General features: G+C 55.7%; 3 protein-coding genes across 28 annotated transcripts in view; 1 reads left to right on the forward strand and 2 right to left on the reverse strand.

Annotated features, from left to right (window-relative positions):
• The window catches only part of SLC6A16 (solute carrier family 6 member 16), a 40,583-nt gene extending 33,346 nt beyond the window's left edge, over positions 1-7,237 (reverse strand). The window contains exon 1 of the mRNA XM_077980842.1: positions 7,143-7,237. The gene's annotated coding sequence lies outside the window, so the exon portion shown is untranslated. The remainder of the gene's footprint in view (positions 1-7,142) is intronic.
• Positions 1-15,985, reverse strand: part of TEAD2 (TEA domain transcription factor 2) — a 33,115-nt gene that overhangs the window by 1,047 nt on the left and 16,083 nt on the right. For 16 of the 25 annotated variants that reach the window (XM_015124556.3, XM_001114832.5, XM_077980994.1 and 13 more), the window contains 4 exons: positions 14,356-14,529; positions 10,458-10,625; positions 9,326-9,478; positions 7,483-8,316 (listed from right to left, as the gene is read on the reverse strand). In XM_015124556.3, coding sequence (XP_014980042.1) covers positions 8,203-8,316; positions 9,326-9,478; positions 10,458-10,625; positions 14,356-14,529 — 609 coding nt within the window. In that variant the 3' untranslated portion in view covers positions 7,483-8,202. Of the gene's footprint in view, positions 1-7,482; positions 8,317-9,325; positions 9,479-10,457; positions 10,626-14,355; positions 14,530-15,985 lie in introns of those variants that run through there. The other 9 variants (XM_077981005.1, XM_077981004.1, XM_015124558.3 and 6 more) reach the window with 2 other exon arrangements.
• Positions 2,210-7,494, forward strand: CD37 (CD37 molecule). Of its 2 annotated transcripts, none has more exons than XM_001114865.5 (8): positions 2,210-2,454; positions 2,554-2,626; positions 3,779-3,903; positions 4,017-4,091; positions 4,797-4,901; positions 5,570-5,806; positions 6,199-6,282; positions 7,163-7,494. In XM_001114865.5, the coding sequence occupies exons 1-8, from the start codon at positions 2,386-2,388 to the stop codon at positions 7,238-7,240; spliced, it is 846 nt and encodes a 281-aa protein (XP_001114865.2). In that variant the 5' UTR covers positions 2,210-2,385; the 3' UTR covers positions 7,241-7,494. The 2 variants fall into 2 exon arrangements, with proteins under 2 accessions (XP_001114865.2, XP_014980049.1); XM_015124563.3 differs by having other exon boundaries at positions 2,225-2,454; positions 2,554-2,622.

The following is a 15,985-nucleotide window of genomic DNA, read 5'->3' on the forward strand; positions in this document are numbered from 1 at the left end:
GCCACGATTGCACCACTGCACTCCAGCCTGGGCAACAGAGTAAGACTCCATCTCAAAACAAACAACAAAAAAACCCGGGTGTGGTGGCTCATGCCTGTAATCCCAGCACTTGGGGAGGCCGAGGTAAGCAGATCACTTGAGGTCAGGAGTTCGAGGTCAGCCTCGGGAGTCTGAGGCAGAAGAATCACGTGAACCCAGGAGGAGGAGGTTGCAGTGAGCCGACTGCACCACTGTACTCCAGCCTGGGTGAAGAGCAAGACTCTGTCTCAACAACAACCGAAAAAATAAAATCTGAGGGATGAGCGGGGTGGTGACTCAGTGTTTGGATACAGAACTGTGTGGCTCAGGTCTGGGTTTCAAAAAGACCCCTCTGGGGCTCTGTGGGGGACAGACTGGAGGGAGAGACTAGAAGCCAGGGAGAAGCCTAGAGTCAGGGTCCAGGTAGGAGAGCAGGAGCCCGGAGCCTACCTGAGCCCTCAGGACAGAGAAGAGGGGTGGAGTGGAGACTCAGGAGGCAGGAGGGGTCTGGCTTAGAGACTGATGCACTGTTGGGGGAGAGGGGACAAGATGGGGCTTTGACCCCATGACTAGATAGATGGTGGGGCTGCCTCAGATGAGGAAATCAGGTGAGAGAATTTGGGGACATCAGGGGAAACTGCAGAGGCCACTGGGTGTGCACTGCAACCAGGCACTGCAGACCCAGATCTGACTGTCAGGATCCCAGGCTCAGTGCCTCCTCCTCTGGGGCCTCTGCTCCTCGGAGGATCCCAGGCTCAGTGCCGCCTCCTCTGGGGCCTCTGCTCCTCGGGCCCCGCCGCAGAGGCAGGAAGTACCGCCTGATGCTCAGCTTCCGCTGGGGGTGTTGGCACGGCCCAGCGCCCTCTCCACTCCCAGGGACCTTCCCACCTCGAGCCTGTAGCACTTTCACTTCCCCAGGTACCCAGGCCCTGCCCCCAGCACCTGGGTGCTCCCTGGTCCAGAACAGGCTGCAGACTCTGAGAGGTGCAAAGACAAGTAGGGAAGGGGGAGACAGAGAAAGGAAGACAGGCTGGGCACAGTGGCTCATGCCCATAATCCCAGAACTTTAGAAGGCCAAGGCAGGAGGATCACTTGAGCCCAGAAATTTGAGACCAGCCTGGCAACACAAGTGAGACTCCCATCTCTACAAAAAATGACGAAAATTAGCCAGGCATGGTGGTGTGCACCTGTAGTCCCAGCCACTCGGGAGGCTGAGGTGCAAGGATTGCTTGAGCCTGGGAAGATCGGGGCTGCAGTGAGCTATGATTGCACTACTGCATTCCAGCCTGGGTAACTGTCTCAAAAACAAAAACAAAAGAGAGATGAAGAGAGAAAGGAGAAAGGGACCCAAAGAAGGGACCAGAAACACAGAGAAAGGCCAGGCACAGTGGCTCACGCCTGTAATCCCAGCACTTTGGGAGGCCAAGGCAGGAGGATCACTTGAGTCCAGGAGTTCCAGACCAGCCTGGGCAACCTAGTGAGACCCCGTCTCTGTTTTTTCAAATTAAATATAAAAAATAAAACACTCCCATTCCATAGCAAGACCCCATTTCTACAAAAAAATACAAAAATGAGCCAGGTGTGGTAGTGTACACCTGTAATCCCAGCTACTCGGAAGGCTCAGGTGGGAGGATTGCTTGAGCCCAGGCTACAGGGAGTTATTTGCCCCACTGTAGTCCAGCCTGGGTCAAAAGTGAGACCATCTCAAAAAGAAACAAATATATAAATAAAATAAAGAAACACAGAGAGAGGGAGAATAGAGACCCCAGGGGGCAGGAGGAGAGAGACCCAGGGGAGGCAGAGACTTTGCTGAGAGAAGGGGACAGAGATGGGGAGTGGCAGGAAGGTGGGGACAAAGACCCAGAGAGGAGGAATAAGAGACCCAGGGCAGGGAAGGGGAGACACAGCTGGATGCAGAGATGGGAGAGCTTAGCAGGCCATGAGGTCAGAGTGTCTGTGAGGTCAGCTGCTGTCCAGGGTCAGCCCTGGGGTCCCCATGCCCAGAGGTGGGTCCAGTAGATCAGGTGTCCCTTTAGATGCCCCAGCGCCTGAGACATGGAGACCTGGGAGGGACTGCCCCGTGAGTCCTTGGTGCCCACAAATTCCAAGGCCCCTCAGGTACCACAGCGTGTGCCCCAGTGGAGCAGATGAGGGAGACAGGGACAGAGAGAGAGCCAGAAAGCCACCTTGCATGAAGCAGGAGGGGGTGGAGCCCCACCCCTGGGACTTCCTCTTTCGGGGTTCTTCCTTTCTGTCTCAGCTCTCCGTCTCTCTCTTTCTCTCTCAGCCTCTGTCTTTCTCCCTGTCTCCCCTACTGTCAGCACCTCTTCTGTGTGGTGAGTGGACCGCTCACCCCTCTAGGTGAAGATGTCGGCCCAGGAGAGCTGCCTCAGCCTCATCAAATACTTCCTCTTCGTTTTCAACCTCTTCTTCTTCGTGAGTTGCCTCATGGCTCCCCAGCCCGGGCCCAGCCCCTGCCGCTAACCCTGCCCTCATCTTCCCCCGTGGCCCACCGCCGTATCTGCCTCTCCTCAGGTCCTAGGCAGCCTGATCTTCTGCTTCGGCATCTGGATCCTCATCGACAAGACCAGCTTCGTGTCCTTTGTGGGTGAGGGGGGCTGGGGCAGGTGGGAGGGCCTCCCCCAACCCAAGTGACTTCCTGTGGTCTCCCTTGTCTCAGGGAGATCCATGGTGCCCTACTCTGCAGGCAGGTCACAGGCTCCCATCCACTGCTCACCGTTGCTTCGCTTCTCGGAGCCTGCGTCTTCTTCCGGCAAATGGGGTTGTGCATACAAACAATGACCATGAGAGCCATTTCTCAAGCACTTCCTATCTGTCGGGCCTTGTGGCTGGTCAGATGCCCCCACAAACCTTCCCCTCTCTTGAGGTTCAGAGAGGGGAAGTCCCTTGATGGATGTCATATAGCAAGGAAGTAAAATAGCCAAAATAACATTAATAATGATAGGAAAAAAATAATGAAGTATGACCCTAAATAATAATGAAATATGACCCTAAATGCTCATATTTAAGAAGTCTTTGCCCTGCGTTGAGGACTGGGTTGAACACATGTTCCCATGTGTCCCTCAAAATGACCCTAGGGGCCGGGTGTGGTGGCTGACGCCTGTAATTCCAGCACTTTGGGAGGCCGAGGCAGGTGGATCACTTGAGGTCAGGAGCTCGAGAATAGCCTGGCCAACATGGTGAAACCCTGTCTCTACTAAAAAATACAAAACATTAGCCAGGCACGGTGGCACGTGCCTGTAGTCCCAGCTACTAGAGAGGCTGAGGCAGGAGAATCACTCGAACCTGGGAGGCGGAGGTTGCTGTGAGTCGAGATCACATCACTGCACTCCAGCCCAGGTGACAGAGCGAGACTCCGTTTCAAAAAAAAAAAACACACACACAATAAAGAAACAAAAAAACCTCTGAGAAACAGATACCGTCCCCTAGGCCTCAGGGAGGTTTAAAGAGCCAAGCCAATGTCACAGAACAAGTGATAGGGCTGAAACTACTGGGGATGAGGAGGAGCTGAAGGAGGAAGGAGAGGGTGAGAGGAAGAGAGAGATCCAAGGATAGGAAAGAGAGGCCCAGAAAGAAGACAAAGTTTCAGAAGGAGACAGGGACTCAGGGTGGGGCAGGGACAGAGTCCCAGAGAGGGCACCAGGATACTGCTTCCCACTTGGGCGGCTGCCTAGGCGGGAAATGGGGCTGCCTGGAGTTGTGCCACCCGGCTTATCATTGCTCCCCTCACCTCTCCCAGGCTTGGCCTTCGTGCCCCTGCAGATCTGGTCCAAAGTCCTGGCCATCTCTGGAGTCTTCACCATGGGCCTCGCCCTCCTGGGTTGTGTGGGGGCCCTCAAGGAGCTCCGCTGCCTCCTGGGCCTGGTGAGTGCCTCATCCCTCTCCATCCCTAGGAACACTCCTATCCCCACCCTCGAAAATGGCCTGGGCCGAGGTTGTGAGGGTGGTCAGCCTGATCTCTCCACTCTGCTCCCCAGTATTTTGGGATGCTGCTGCTCCTGTTTGCCACACAGATAACCCTGGGAATCCTCATCTCCACTCAGCGGGCCCAGGTAAGCTTCCTGCAGTGGCCACCACCCACCCCCAGCAGAGAGGAGGGGGAAGAGAGTGGTGGGAGGGGGTGGAGAGAGACGGAGAAACAAAGGCAGACAGGGACTGACCTAGATAAAGAGAAATAAGAGGCTGGGCGTGGTGGCTCACGCCTGTAATCCCATAATCCCAGCACTTTGGGAGGCTGAGGCTGGAGGATTGAGTCCAGGAGTTTGAGACCAGCCTGAGCAACATAGTGAGACCCCATCTATATTAAAAAATATATCTGGGTGTGAGGGCACGCACCAGGGGTCCCAGCTACTTGGGAGGTTGAGGTGGGAGGATCACTTGAGCCAAGGAGTTTGAGGCTACAGTGAGCCATGCACTCATCCTGGGTGACAGAGTGAGACCCTGTCTCAAAAAATAAAATAGAAAGACACACCGACCTGGACCAAGGGAGAGAGGGATAAACAGCTCCAAAGGGAAACACACAGGAAAAAGAACAAGAGAAAGAAAAAGATGCCCTGAAAGAAGAGACAGAGACTTAACGAGCCATAGAAATAGTGGGAGAAACAGAGTGACAGACCTGAAGTACACAGAGCTAGCCATTCAGTGAGGATCTAAGACTGACCCAGAGATGCACAGGGGCCGCCTGAGGCTGGCACAGCCTGAGAGGGGGTGGGATGGGGCGGGGCACGTGAGGTCCAGCCTCACTGGTGGCCTCTCAGCTGGAGCGAAGCTTGCAGGACATCGTAGAGAAAACCATCCAAAGGTACCACACCAACCCCGAGGAGACCGCGGCCGAGGAGAGCTGGGACTATGTGCAGTTCCAGGTGAGCCCTCTCCTCCAGCTCCCTCCCCGACTGACCCGCCTCAGCCCTGTGCTTCGAGGAGACTCCACCCCAACGTGGCCCCGACCCCCAGCTCTACCGAACGTACCCCAACCCCTCCCAGGCCCAACGCCCGCCACTCCCCAGATGACACAACTGGCCCCGGCATGGCCCAGTCTCCCAGTACCCAAACCCTGGCATGGCTTCGCCATCTACCTTGGGAGACTCCGCCCCCGCCCCGACCCCGCCCTGACCGGAGGTAGTCAGGCCCCTAGTCCCAAGACCCTAGCGAGACACGGCTTCCTACCCCGCAGTGAGTCTGGCTTCCATCGGACCCCGCCCCCGATGAGACTCACAGGGTCTCGCACTCCTATTCACCTGTCGGGTATCAGAGGCTCAATCGCACCGCCCACCAATCTCTGGTTCAGAGCGAGACGCTGCAGCTACTTCCCCAGCCCCAGATCACCCCGTGACCCGTCTTTCCCAGCCCCATTTCCCGTAATGTCCCCTGGCCCCGGCCCCATAGCGACACCAGCCCACTGGCCCCCACTCCACACCCACCACTTAGTCCCCTGCTTCCCGACCTGACCTCATACCCATCACCTTGTCCCCTGATCCCCAACATCATATGTCTCCAGTCTCGGTCCCTCTGACCCGTATCCCTCTCCCAGCTGCGCTGTTGCGGCTGGCACTCCCCGCAGGACTGGTTCCAGGTCCTCACCCTGAGAGGTAACGGGTCGGAGGCGCACCGCGTGCCCTGCTCCTGCTACAACTTGTCAGCGACCAACGACTCCACAATCCTGGATAAGGTGATCTTGCCCCAGCTCAGCAGGCTTGGACAGCTGGCGCGGTCCAGACACAGTACAGACATCTGCGCGGTCCCTGCAAACAGCCACATCTACCGCGAGGTGGGCAGGGGTTCGGAGCATAAACCGGTCGAATAGGGCGGGGCCTGCGGGAGGCGCAGGGCTGCCGGTGAGGGGCGGTGCCTGAGAAAGGGCGGGGCTACAAGAAAAGAAAGGTGCGGTAGGCGGGGCGGGGCCCTGTGAAGGGGGCGGGGTCCGTAGGAAGGGCAGGACCTAAAGAAAAGGCGGGGCTGGCTCTGGAATACAGACATCTAGGGAAGGGCCAAGCTTGGAAAAGGTGAAGCGAAGGTGCACTAGTAAGGAGACGAGAGAGGCCTGGTGACTATGGGAGCGGGTAGATGCCTGAAGGCGGTGAGAGTCAGGCTGAAAAGAACGCTGGCCCTGGGCTTGGGAGTCCCAGAAAGAATCCCTTTAACTTTTCCCTACACCCGCAGGGCTGCGCGCGGAGCCTCCAGAAGTGGCTGCACAACAACCTTATTTCCATAGTGGGCATTTGCCTGGGCGTCGGCCTACTCGAGGTGATCTGGCCCCGCCCCCACCCGCGATCTGCCGGGATTTAACCTAGATGGCCCTGCCCTTCATTTCGCGTCCTCCGGTTGCCTGGGAAGGACGCGCTCGGGGCGGAGCACAGCCCACCCCAGCCCTCCCGCGGCTCCACCCAGCACCAGGGGTGGGGGCGGCCTAGCTTCAGGGAGCCCTGATTGGCTGCACGCAGGGAAAACCTCCTGCTATTGGCTGCGATCTCCCTCCCCTTTCCCCGCAGATGACTGTTATGATGCTGAGCGTGCAGCTACAGCGCAGGGCACTCCGCCGGAAATGCGAGCCGCACTTGCCGGGCGCTCGGGGTTCGAGCCCCGGGCCCAGTCTGATCGCTGACGGCGGCGGGCGCAGCGGCAGTCTGTGGGGTGGTTGGGGCATGGCGGGTGCCTGCCCCAACTGGGGGGACAAGGCCCCGCAGGGCAAGCTGCCCATGGCCCTGGGACTCTGGCCGCTGTGGGTTCAAGACGAGGACCAGCCTGATACTGGGAGTGCAGGCGCAGAATTAGAGGCCGAGGCAGAATTAGAGGCTGAGGCAGAGGGGGAGACAGATGAGCCTCCAGAATAAACGACCCTGGGCTTGCTTCCGACCTTACTCCTTCTCAGCCTCTACCCCGACCCCGCCTCCCCACCTATAGCAGCGGCGCTTCCCCTACCCCCACTTGTTGCAGCTGTTCCCGCCTCATCAGCCAGTCCTGCGGCAGTTTCCTTCGAGCCCCGCCCATTTCTACCTATCCCGTTCTCCAGCCCCGTCCCGCCTAATTCACGGCCCCACCCCTGACCTTTCTCGCCCGGGTGGGCATCACCCCCGTCTCGCCAGCACCCCTTCGACTTCTCTGACCTCATCTCCTTTCTCTATAGCTCGGGTTCATGACGCTCTCGATATTCCTGTGCAGAAACCTGGACCACGTCTACAACCGGCTCGCTCGATACCGCTAGGCCCCGCCCCCGTCACGTGCGCTGGGGACTTCCCTGCTGCCTGTAAATATTTGTTTAATCCCCAGTTCGCCTAGAGCCCTCTGCCTTCACATTCCCCTGGGGACCCAGGTGGCTGCCTGCCACCGCTGCTGTCACCTCTCCCACGGGACCTGGGGCTTTCGTCCAGTTTCTTGCCCCCATCTGTCGGCCTACCACCTCCCACAAGATTATTTTTCACTCAAACCTCAAATAAATGCCCTGCGTTTTTGGTAAAATAGCTTTATCCTCTGTCAGAACACAAACCAACAAACTTTGAGAGGGGAGGGAAGAAACAGTCTAGCTCACAGCTCACTTGTGGGGGAGATGAGATTAGAAAGCTTCAACCCACTACTTGTGCAGCTGAGATAAAGTCAAGACCCTAGCACCCACTTATAAATATCTCGTTATATTAAAAAAAAAATATTTCCAGGGCCCACCTGGCTCTGCTCCTGCACAGAAAGGGTTAATCTTCACTTTGTGATCTCACAGGTCATGGAGTGAGGGTGGTAGAGAGAGGCAGAAATTTCAGGGGGAGGGGTGGCTGGGAAAAAGTAAAGGGGACAAGCCAATGTGTAACTACGGCCCTCCAAGACATGCAGAGGAGTGGGGGGGCCCTGCCAGGGGCTGAGAAGTCAGTGCTGTACCTGGAGGTTGTCTCACTCCTGTCCCCACAATCCCTGATACTCCGGAGTGATCTGTCCTTTCAGACACCCACTGTGAGGTCCCAATATTGGGGTTTATCCTTTCCTCAGTCCCAGCCTGTTCAGCACTCCAACCAAGTTTTGGGGCCCTTCTAATGGGGGGGATGGCCCCAGTTGCCTAGGCCTCTGAGGTCAACCCCTTTACATCACAGCCCTCTCCCCAAATAAGAAGCATGAGGTGAGCTGGAGGACCCTCCCTGGGAGGAGGGTGTTCTGGGGGTGAGCCAGTTTTGGGGTCCCCCTTCAGTCCCTGACCAGGCGGTAAATGTGATGCTGGGCCCCACGCTCGCTGGTGGAGACCTCGAAGACATAGGCGGTGCAGAGCAGCAGTTCCTGGGTGTCTCTGTTTGTCACCACCTGCCAGGGAGGCCAGGACAAGGGACTTACGCTTAGAAGGGAGGGCAGGGACCCCTGTGCACCCCCGCCAAGTTATCATGGAATACCCAGCAGGCTCTTTTCTATCTCCAGGAAACAGGCGGCCACCGTATCATGTTCCCCAAGAGAAAGGCATGCCCAAAAGTCAGTTCCCTCAGCTGAGCGTTGGCAGTGATGGTGTATCACGTCTCAGGGTCAATCAGGTTCCCATCATATCACATTCCCCAGGTAAAGGGATCCCCATCATGTCACAGGTAAAGAGAGAACCCTCCCTGCAGCTTCCGCAGTCAAGGGGTCTCTGCCTTACCAGTCCAAAGAGTTAAAGGGGCTCCCACCATGTCATGTTCCTTGAGAAGCTGAGGATCTGCCTTGAAGTGTCCTCCAGTCAGCTTCCCCCGGGAAGGAGGGCTTACGTGCGAGTGCTATGGGGCTGGGCGTGGTGGCTCATGCCTGTAATCCCAGCACTTTGGGAGGCCTAGGCGGGTGGATCACTTGAGGTCAGGAGTTCGAGACCAACCTGGCCAACATGGTGAAACCCCCGTCTCTACTAAAAATACAAAAATTAGCCAGGCATGGTGGGGCATGCCTGTAATCCCAGCTACTCAGGCGGCTGAGGCAGGAGAATCGCTTGAACCCGGGAGGCAGAGGTTGCAGTGAGCTGAGATCTTGCCACTATACTCCAGCCTGGGCAACAGAGCAAGACTCCATCTCAAAAAAAAAAAAAAAAAAAAAGAGAGAGAGAGGGCTGTGACATCCCCACCACATCAGTTCCCTAGGTGAAGGGGTCCCCTAAACTAAGGGTCAATGGTGGGGTCCCCACTGCATCAGTTTCCTGGTTAAAAGAGCCTCAGGCTGAGGGCTCACTTCGGAGTCCCTGCTGTGTCAGTCCCTGGGTGAGGAGTTCCCCTAGACTGAAGGTCTGTTATAGGTACTGTCCCTCCACACTGGGGGCCCCTGGGGGCCCCCACTCCAGCCTAGCCCCAGGCATCACCTGGAGGATGGTGAAGTTTTCCAGGACGCTGTTCATCATGTATCGCTCAGGCAGCTGCCGCAACTTGTGCAAGAAATTCACCAGGTACTCGCACATGGGCGAGCGTAGCAGGCGGTACACAAATCTGCCATCCTCCAGCTGGGCCCGTTCCGTCTGAACCAAGGGGCAGGGAGTGGGGAGAATGGTGGCTGAGAGACACACGGGTCACCCCAGGAACTGAGCTCCACCCTATGCCTCTAAGATGCCACCACACTCAGTCTCACTGCCACCTTCCTTTCATCACCCCACCCACAGTGACCGGAGACTGGGCCTGAACCCTCAGGGATCCAACTCAGGATCTCTGAGCCTGCAAATCACAAGCCCCTCAAAGTGATGCTCTGAACCACCAAAGACCTCTGAACTCCTCTAGCCTCCCAGCCCTCAGATACCCTCCAAAGACGCCTCCATGACATTTTCAAACTCTATCTAACCTCTAAACCTGAGACTTCCCCAGGTCTCCAGCAACCCCTAAGTGTGACTTCTGAACTTCTTGCCCTAGGAACCTCTCCATATCCTTAAGACCCTTCTCGGCCGGGCGCGGTGGCTCAAGCCTGTAATCCCAGCACTTTGGGAGGCCGAGACGGGCGGATCACGAGGTCAGGAGATCGAGACCATCCTGGCTAACACAGTGAAACCCCGTCTCTACTAGAAAAAAAAATACAAAAAAAACTAGCTGGGCGAGGTGGCGGGCGCCTGTAGTCCCAGGTACTCGGGAGGCTGAGGCAGGAGAATGGCGTGAACCCAGGAGGCGGAGCTTGCAGTGAGCTGAGATCTGGCCACTGCACTCCAGCCTAGGCAAGAGAGCCAGACTCCGCCTCAAAAAAAAAAAAAAAAAGACCCTTCTCAATCTCAGTGACTCTAAATCTCTATACTACACATGACCTGTCAGCCCTCAGAATGATCCCTACCTGTGACTTCCGGACTCCACATTAGCTCCCAACGCATGCATTAAACCCTCAAAAGAGGCTGGGACCCACTCCCTCCACGCACACCCCAAATGCCTGAGCCATCATGGCTTCTGGTCCATTCTGCACCCCCAAGTGCTGGGTGGCTGGGCGCTCACCCGCCCAGAGCTCCACCCCTCCAGCCTCACCTCCACCTTCTCCACCACCTGCTTGCCAAAGGAGCAGACCTTGGAGGAACAGGTGAGGGTCATGTGTTCCAGGCTCTCATACTGGCTGCTCACTCCATAGAAGCCACCACTGCTGATGCTGCCACCGGCCCCCGCCTCCTCGCCACTTGGGCCCCAGTTCAGGTCCGCCTGGGAGATGGGAAGGCACAGATGAGTCAGAGGGGACGTCCCTTATAAACAGTGGAGACTACCGGGCGCGGTGGCTCACGCCTGTAATCCCAGCGCTTTGGGAGGCTGAGGTGGGTGGATCACCTGAGGTCAGGAGTTCAAGACCAGCCTGACTAACATGGAGAAACCCCGTCTCTACTAAAAATACAAAATTAGCCGGGTGTGGTGGTGCATGCTTGTAATCCCAGCTACTGGGACACTGACGCAGGACGCAGGAGAATCACTTGAACCCAGGAGGCGGAGGTTGTGGTGAGCAGAGATCGGGCCATTGCATTCCAGCCTGAGCAACAAGAGTGAAACTTCATCTCAAAAAAAAAAAAAAAAAAAAAAAAAAAACCACAGCAGGGACTCTGCCCCATAGCCTAGTTTTCCCATTACCCCTGCAATTCCCGGCTTGATTCCTCAGTGCTTTTTTTTTTGGAGACAGGATCTTGCTCCGTCACCCAGGCTGGAGTGTGGTGGTACAATCACAGCTCACTGCAGCCTCGACCTCCTGAGCTCAAGTGATCCTCCCACCTCAGCCTCCTGAGTAGCCAGGACCACAGGTGCATGCCACCACACCCAGCTAACATTTTGTATTTTTTGTAGAAACAGGGTTTCACCATGTTGCCCAGGCTGGTCTCCAACTCCTGGGCTCAAGCGATCCTCCCACCCTGGCCTCCCAAAGTGCTGGGATTACAGGTTTGAGCCACCGCATCAGGCTTTCAAAGTTCTCCAAGGGCTGGTTTCTGGAGAAGATCCACCACCCATTCATGTTGAGGAAGTCTGGGTCCCCAAAACAGTCTTGGCCCTCTCTCCCCAGTAACCAAAGGAACCCTGGAATTCAAATTCAACCTTTTTTCTTTCCTTTTTGTTTTTTGAGACGAAGTCTTGCTCTTGTTGCCCAGGCTGGAGTGCAATGCCACGATCTCGGCTCACTGCAACCTCCGCCTCCCGGATTCAAGCGAGTCTCCTGCCTCAGCCTCCCAAGTAGCTGGGATTACAGGCACACGCCACCATGTCTGGCTAATTTTTGTATTTTTAGTAGAGACGGGGTTTCATCATGTTGGCCAGGTTGGTCTCGAACTCCGGAACTCAGGTGATCCACCCGCCTCGGCCTCCCAAAGTGCTGGGATTACAGGCATGAGCCACCATGCCCGGCCAATTCAACCTTTTTCTCTTGAAGCCCGCAACTCAAGAGTTCAGCCCCTTCCAAGGGACTGGTTACTAAGGAGGCAGTTACTGCTTAGCAACCAGTTCAAGATGAACACCTCCCTCTAAGCCCCTCTACCCTGGTTGCTAAGGCAAGTTGCTACTCCCTAGCAATGGGACTTCACAGAGCCTGCGGAGACCTGACTCCTCTTCAGAGCGCTTCCCCCTCGGCCGAATCTGAGAGGTCAGACTCCCTCCATAACCCCAGTGGCCAAGTGCGTAGACAGCTGGCCAAGTGTCACTAGGCCAAGTGGGGCCTAAGGAAGCCTAAGAGCTCATCACAGGTTTGGTCTGAGTCGCCTCCTTGAGAGGTGTACCTCTTCCTCTTCCTAACTTTAGTTGCTAACACTGTGCCAGGTCAGTCTTCTCAGGGGCTCAGCTCCATCCCTCACTGTGGCAAAACCAAAGACCTTACCAGCTGCTCCTCTGAACCCGTCAGCAGCTGGGCTTCCTAAGGGGGTGGCTCTCCAGTCCTGGGACCTGATGAGGCCTGTCTTAAGCCCCAGCAGTGTCTAAGCCCTCAGCTGCACATCCCCAGAGCAGTTTCAGACCCCTGCTTCACACGGCAGAAAGCTCCAGAACCATGAGTCACAAGCTCCAGAACTGCAACATTCCCAGAGAGGCCAATAAAGTTCAGACCCTCAGTAGCCTTTCTTTCTTTCTTTCTCTTTCTTTCTTTCTTTTTTTTTTTTTTTTTTTGACAGGGTCTCATTCTGTCACCCAGGCTGGAGGGTAGTGGCACAATCTTGGCTGACTGCAGCCTCCACCTCCCGGGCTTAAGTGATCCTCCCGCCTCAGCCTCCAGAGAAGCTGGGACCACAGGTGCGCACCACCACACCCAGCTAATTTTTTCATTTTTTGTAGAGTTGAGGTCTTGCTGTGTTGCCCAGGCTGGTCTCAAACTCCTGAACGCAGGCGATCCTCTCGCCTCAGCCTCGCAAAGTGCTGGGAAGATAGAAGTGAACCACCACACCTAGCCAGGCTTTCTTCTCAGAGACTAGATCCCTCTACCACCTTTGTTACCATAAGAACTAGCACCCCCTAAACATCTAGGCAACATTTATTGAGCCCAGGCCAGGCGCTGTGGCTCACACCTGTAATCCCAGCACTGTGGGAGGCCAAGGCGGGTGGATCACTTGAGGTCAGGAGTTTGAGACCAGACTGGCCAACATGGTAAAACCCTGTCTCTACTAAAAATACAAACATTAGGCCAGGTGCAGTGGCTCATGCCTGTAATCCCAGCACTTGGGGAGGCTGGGGTGAGCGGATCACTTGAGGTCAGGAGTTCAAGACCAGCCAGGCCAACATGACAAAACCCCGTCTCTACTAAAAATACAAAAATTAGCTGGGCATGGTGGCACATGCCTGTAATCCCAGCTACTTGAGAGGCTGAGGCTGGAGAATCGCTTGAACCCAGGAGGCAGAGGTTGCAGTGTGCCAAGATCGCACCATTGTACTCTAGCCTGGGCCACGGGAGCAAAACTCCATCTCAAAAAAATAAATAAAGAAAAACAATAACATAAAATAAAACACATTTATTGAACCCCTGTAGTGTTAGTCATCGTACTGGACACTAGACCAAGTAGCCCTAAGAAACACGCAAGATGGGCCCTCTTAGTCACAGTTATATAAATGGCACCTGACACCAGGCCTCTACACAGGAAGTGCTCAGTAAATGATTGCTACATAAATACAGGACTTGGCCAGTCGTGGTGGCTCACACCTGTAATCTCAGCACTTTGGGAGGCCAAGGCGGGCGGATCATTTGAGGCCAGGAGTTCAAGACCAGCCTGGCCAACATGGTGAAACCTCGTCTCTACTAAATATACAAAAATTAGCCGGATGTGGTGGCGGGTGCCTGTAGTCCAAGCTACTGGGGAGGCTGAGGCAGGAGAATCACTTGAATCCAGGAGGCAGAGGTTGCAGTGAGCCAAGATCCAGTCACTGCACTCCAGCCTGGGTGACAGTGAGACTCTGTCTCAAAAATAAATAAACAAATAAATGAATACAGGACTTGACAAAGCCACTCCGTGGCTCCTTCCATCACTTCCTCAAAGCCAGACATTCTCTAGCAACAAGGTCTGGTGAAACTGATGCAAAGCATCATTCCCCTCTTTAGAGAACAGAGCCTCCACAAGTCCACTGGCAAAGGGGAGGGGGCTGTTCCTTAGCAGCAAGGCTTGGTGCAGTCAGGTGGGGCACAGGGAAGCCTGGAATGTGGCAAGCCCATGCCCAGGACCCCATTAGTTACACGGCCAGGTAACTCGCCATATTAGTTACATGTGGCAATATCCAGCGAGGCCCAGGCACCCCCACCCTGGGGACTGGCCTCCTGGGTGTTCCTTGTCGCAAAGAGGGCTGACACTCCAAGCCATGAGGACTGACCGGTACGTCCCAGGCTGACCTGGCAGGGCCTGCGACCATCTCTCTTAGGGCCAGAGGCCTTTGCTGGGACACCACAGGATTTGTGAGCACTTTTGGTTTTGCTGCGACAACTCACCCAGAACTTGACCAGGAAGAAGGCATGGGGGGGGCCACGATCATACAGCTCTCGGAGGCCACCCTTTTTCTCGGGGAATTTGTCGTAGATCTGCCGGACGTCCACGCTCTCGAGCGGCGGCGCTCCGGGGCTGGGGCAGTGCTGGCTGATGTGCACAAACAGGTGTCTCTGGTACTGAGGAGGGTTGGCCGTGGGTGAGAAGTCAGAGATGGGCTGGATCTCCAGCCCGTGCTGCCTGAGCCCACCAAATGCCGTCACCATCCCCACAGCTCTGGCCAGCTGTTCCACGCTGTCCACCCAGCACTGGGCCTGACTCCCACCCGTCGTCCCCACTCCTGTCTCCTGCAGCCCCTGCAGTCCCACAGTCCCCAACTCCCTGCCACATCCCCCAACTCCATCTTCACTGCCTCAGCCGCAGCACAGGCCTCCTGCCCTCACCCCAGCCTCCAACCTCGCCTCTCCAGTTCATCCCTCACGTGGCACCAGACCTGCTCCTGCCCCTCCCCTGGTCATAGCCCTCCCATAGCTCCCCAGCACCCCCAGAGCAAAGCTCACACCCCCTACGCCTGGTCCTATATAGAGCAGGTGCTCATAAATGTTCAATGGATGGAAGACTGAATTAATGGGAATCCAGAGGTCTTTTTTTTTTTTTTTTGAGACGGAGTCTCGCTCTGTCGCCCAGCCCAGGCTGGAGTGCAGTGGCGCGATCTCGGCTCACTGCAAGCTCCGCCTCCCGGGTTCACGCCATTCTCCTGCCTCAGCCTCCCGAGTAGCTGGGACTACAGGCGCCCACAACCGCGCCCGGCTAATTTTTTGTATTTTTAGTAGAGACGAGGTTTCACTGTGGTCTCGATCTCCTGACCTTGTGATCCGCCCGCCTCGGCCTCCCAAAGTGCTGGGATTACAGGCGTGAGCCACCGCGCCCGGCCCTCCAGAGGTCTTATGGTTGATGTTTTGATTGATGTTTATATGGTGTGGCAGAGACTGCTACGTGTTCACAAATCCTGGTTCCTTTACACAGTGTGAAACTACATTTCCCAGGCTGCTTGGCAGTTAGATGTGTCCACGTGACTAAGTTCTGGCCAATGGGATATGACCAGGCCTGACAGTTGACACATCCAAGCCAGATTCCTAAAACTTCCTGCACAATCTTGACTCTCTCCCTTCCTCCATCTGCTGGCCAGATGCAGAGTCTCCATCAGCAGATTCTGAAGCCTTAGAAAATGGCAGAGCCACAAAATGGAAGGAGCCTGGATCCCCAAATCACTTGAGTCCAAGGCTCCTGCTGAACCTACATTGAAATGTTACATGCAACTTATCTGGCATTCAGCCCCTAAGAGTTAGGAGCTGTTTCTTCTAACAGCCGGCCCATTCCATCCTAACCCAGGAGAGGCTCAAGCACAGAAATAAGATCTTTTCAAAGTTCCTAATATGCATCACAAAGCCTAGTGAACAGTAGAAACTCAAACACATTTGATGAATGAATGAATGATATCCTGAGTTTTTCTGACCTTCCCAACCTGTCACCCCATGACCTTCCAGTTCCTTTATGCTAGTAGTTCTCAAAGTACGGTCCCCAAACCAGCTGCATCAGTGCACGTGGTAGCTTATTAGAAACGCAAATTCTTAA

Source organism: Macaca mulatta, chromosome 19, assembly GCF_049350105.2.
Source record: "Macaca mulatta isolate MMU2019108-1 chromosome 19, T2T-MMU8v2.0, whole genome shotgun sequence".
Classification (NCBI taxonomy): Eukaryota; Metazoa; Chordata; class Mammalia; order Primates; family Cercopithecidae; genus Macaca; species Macaca mulatta.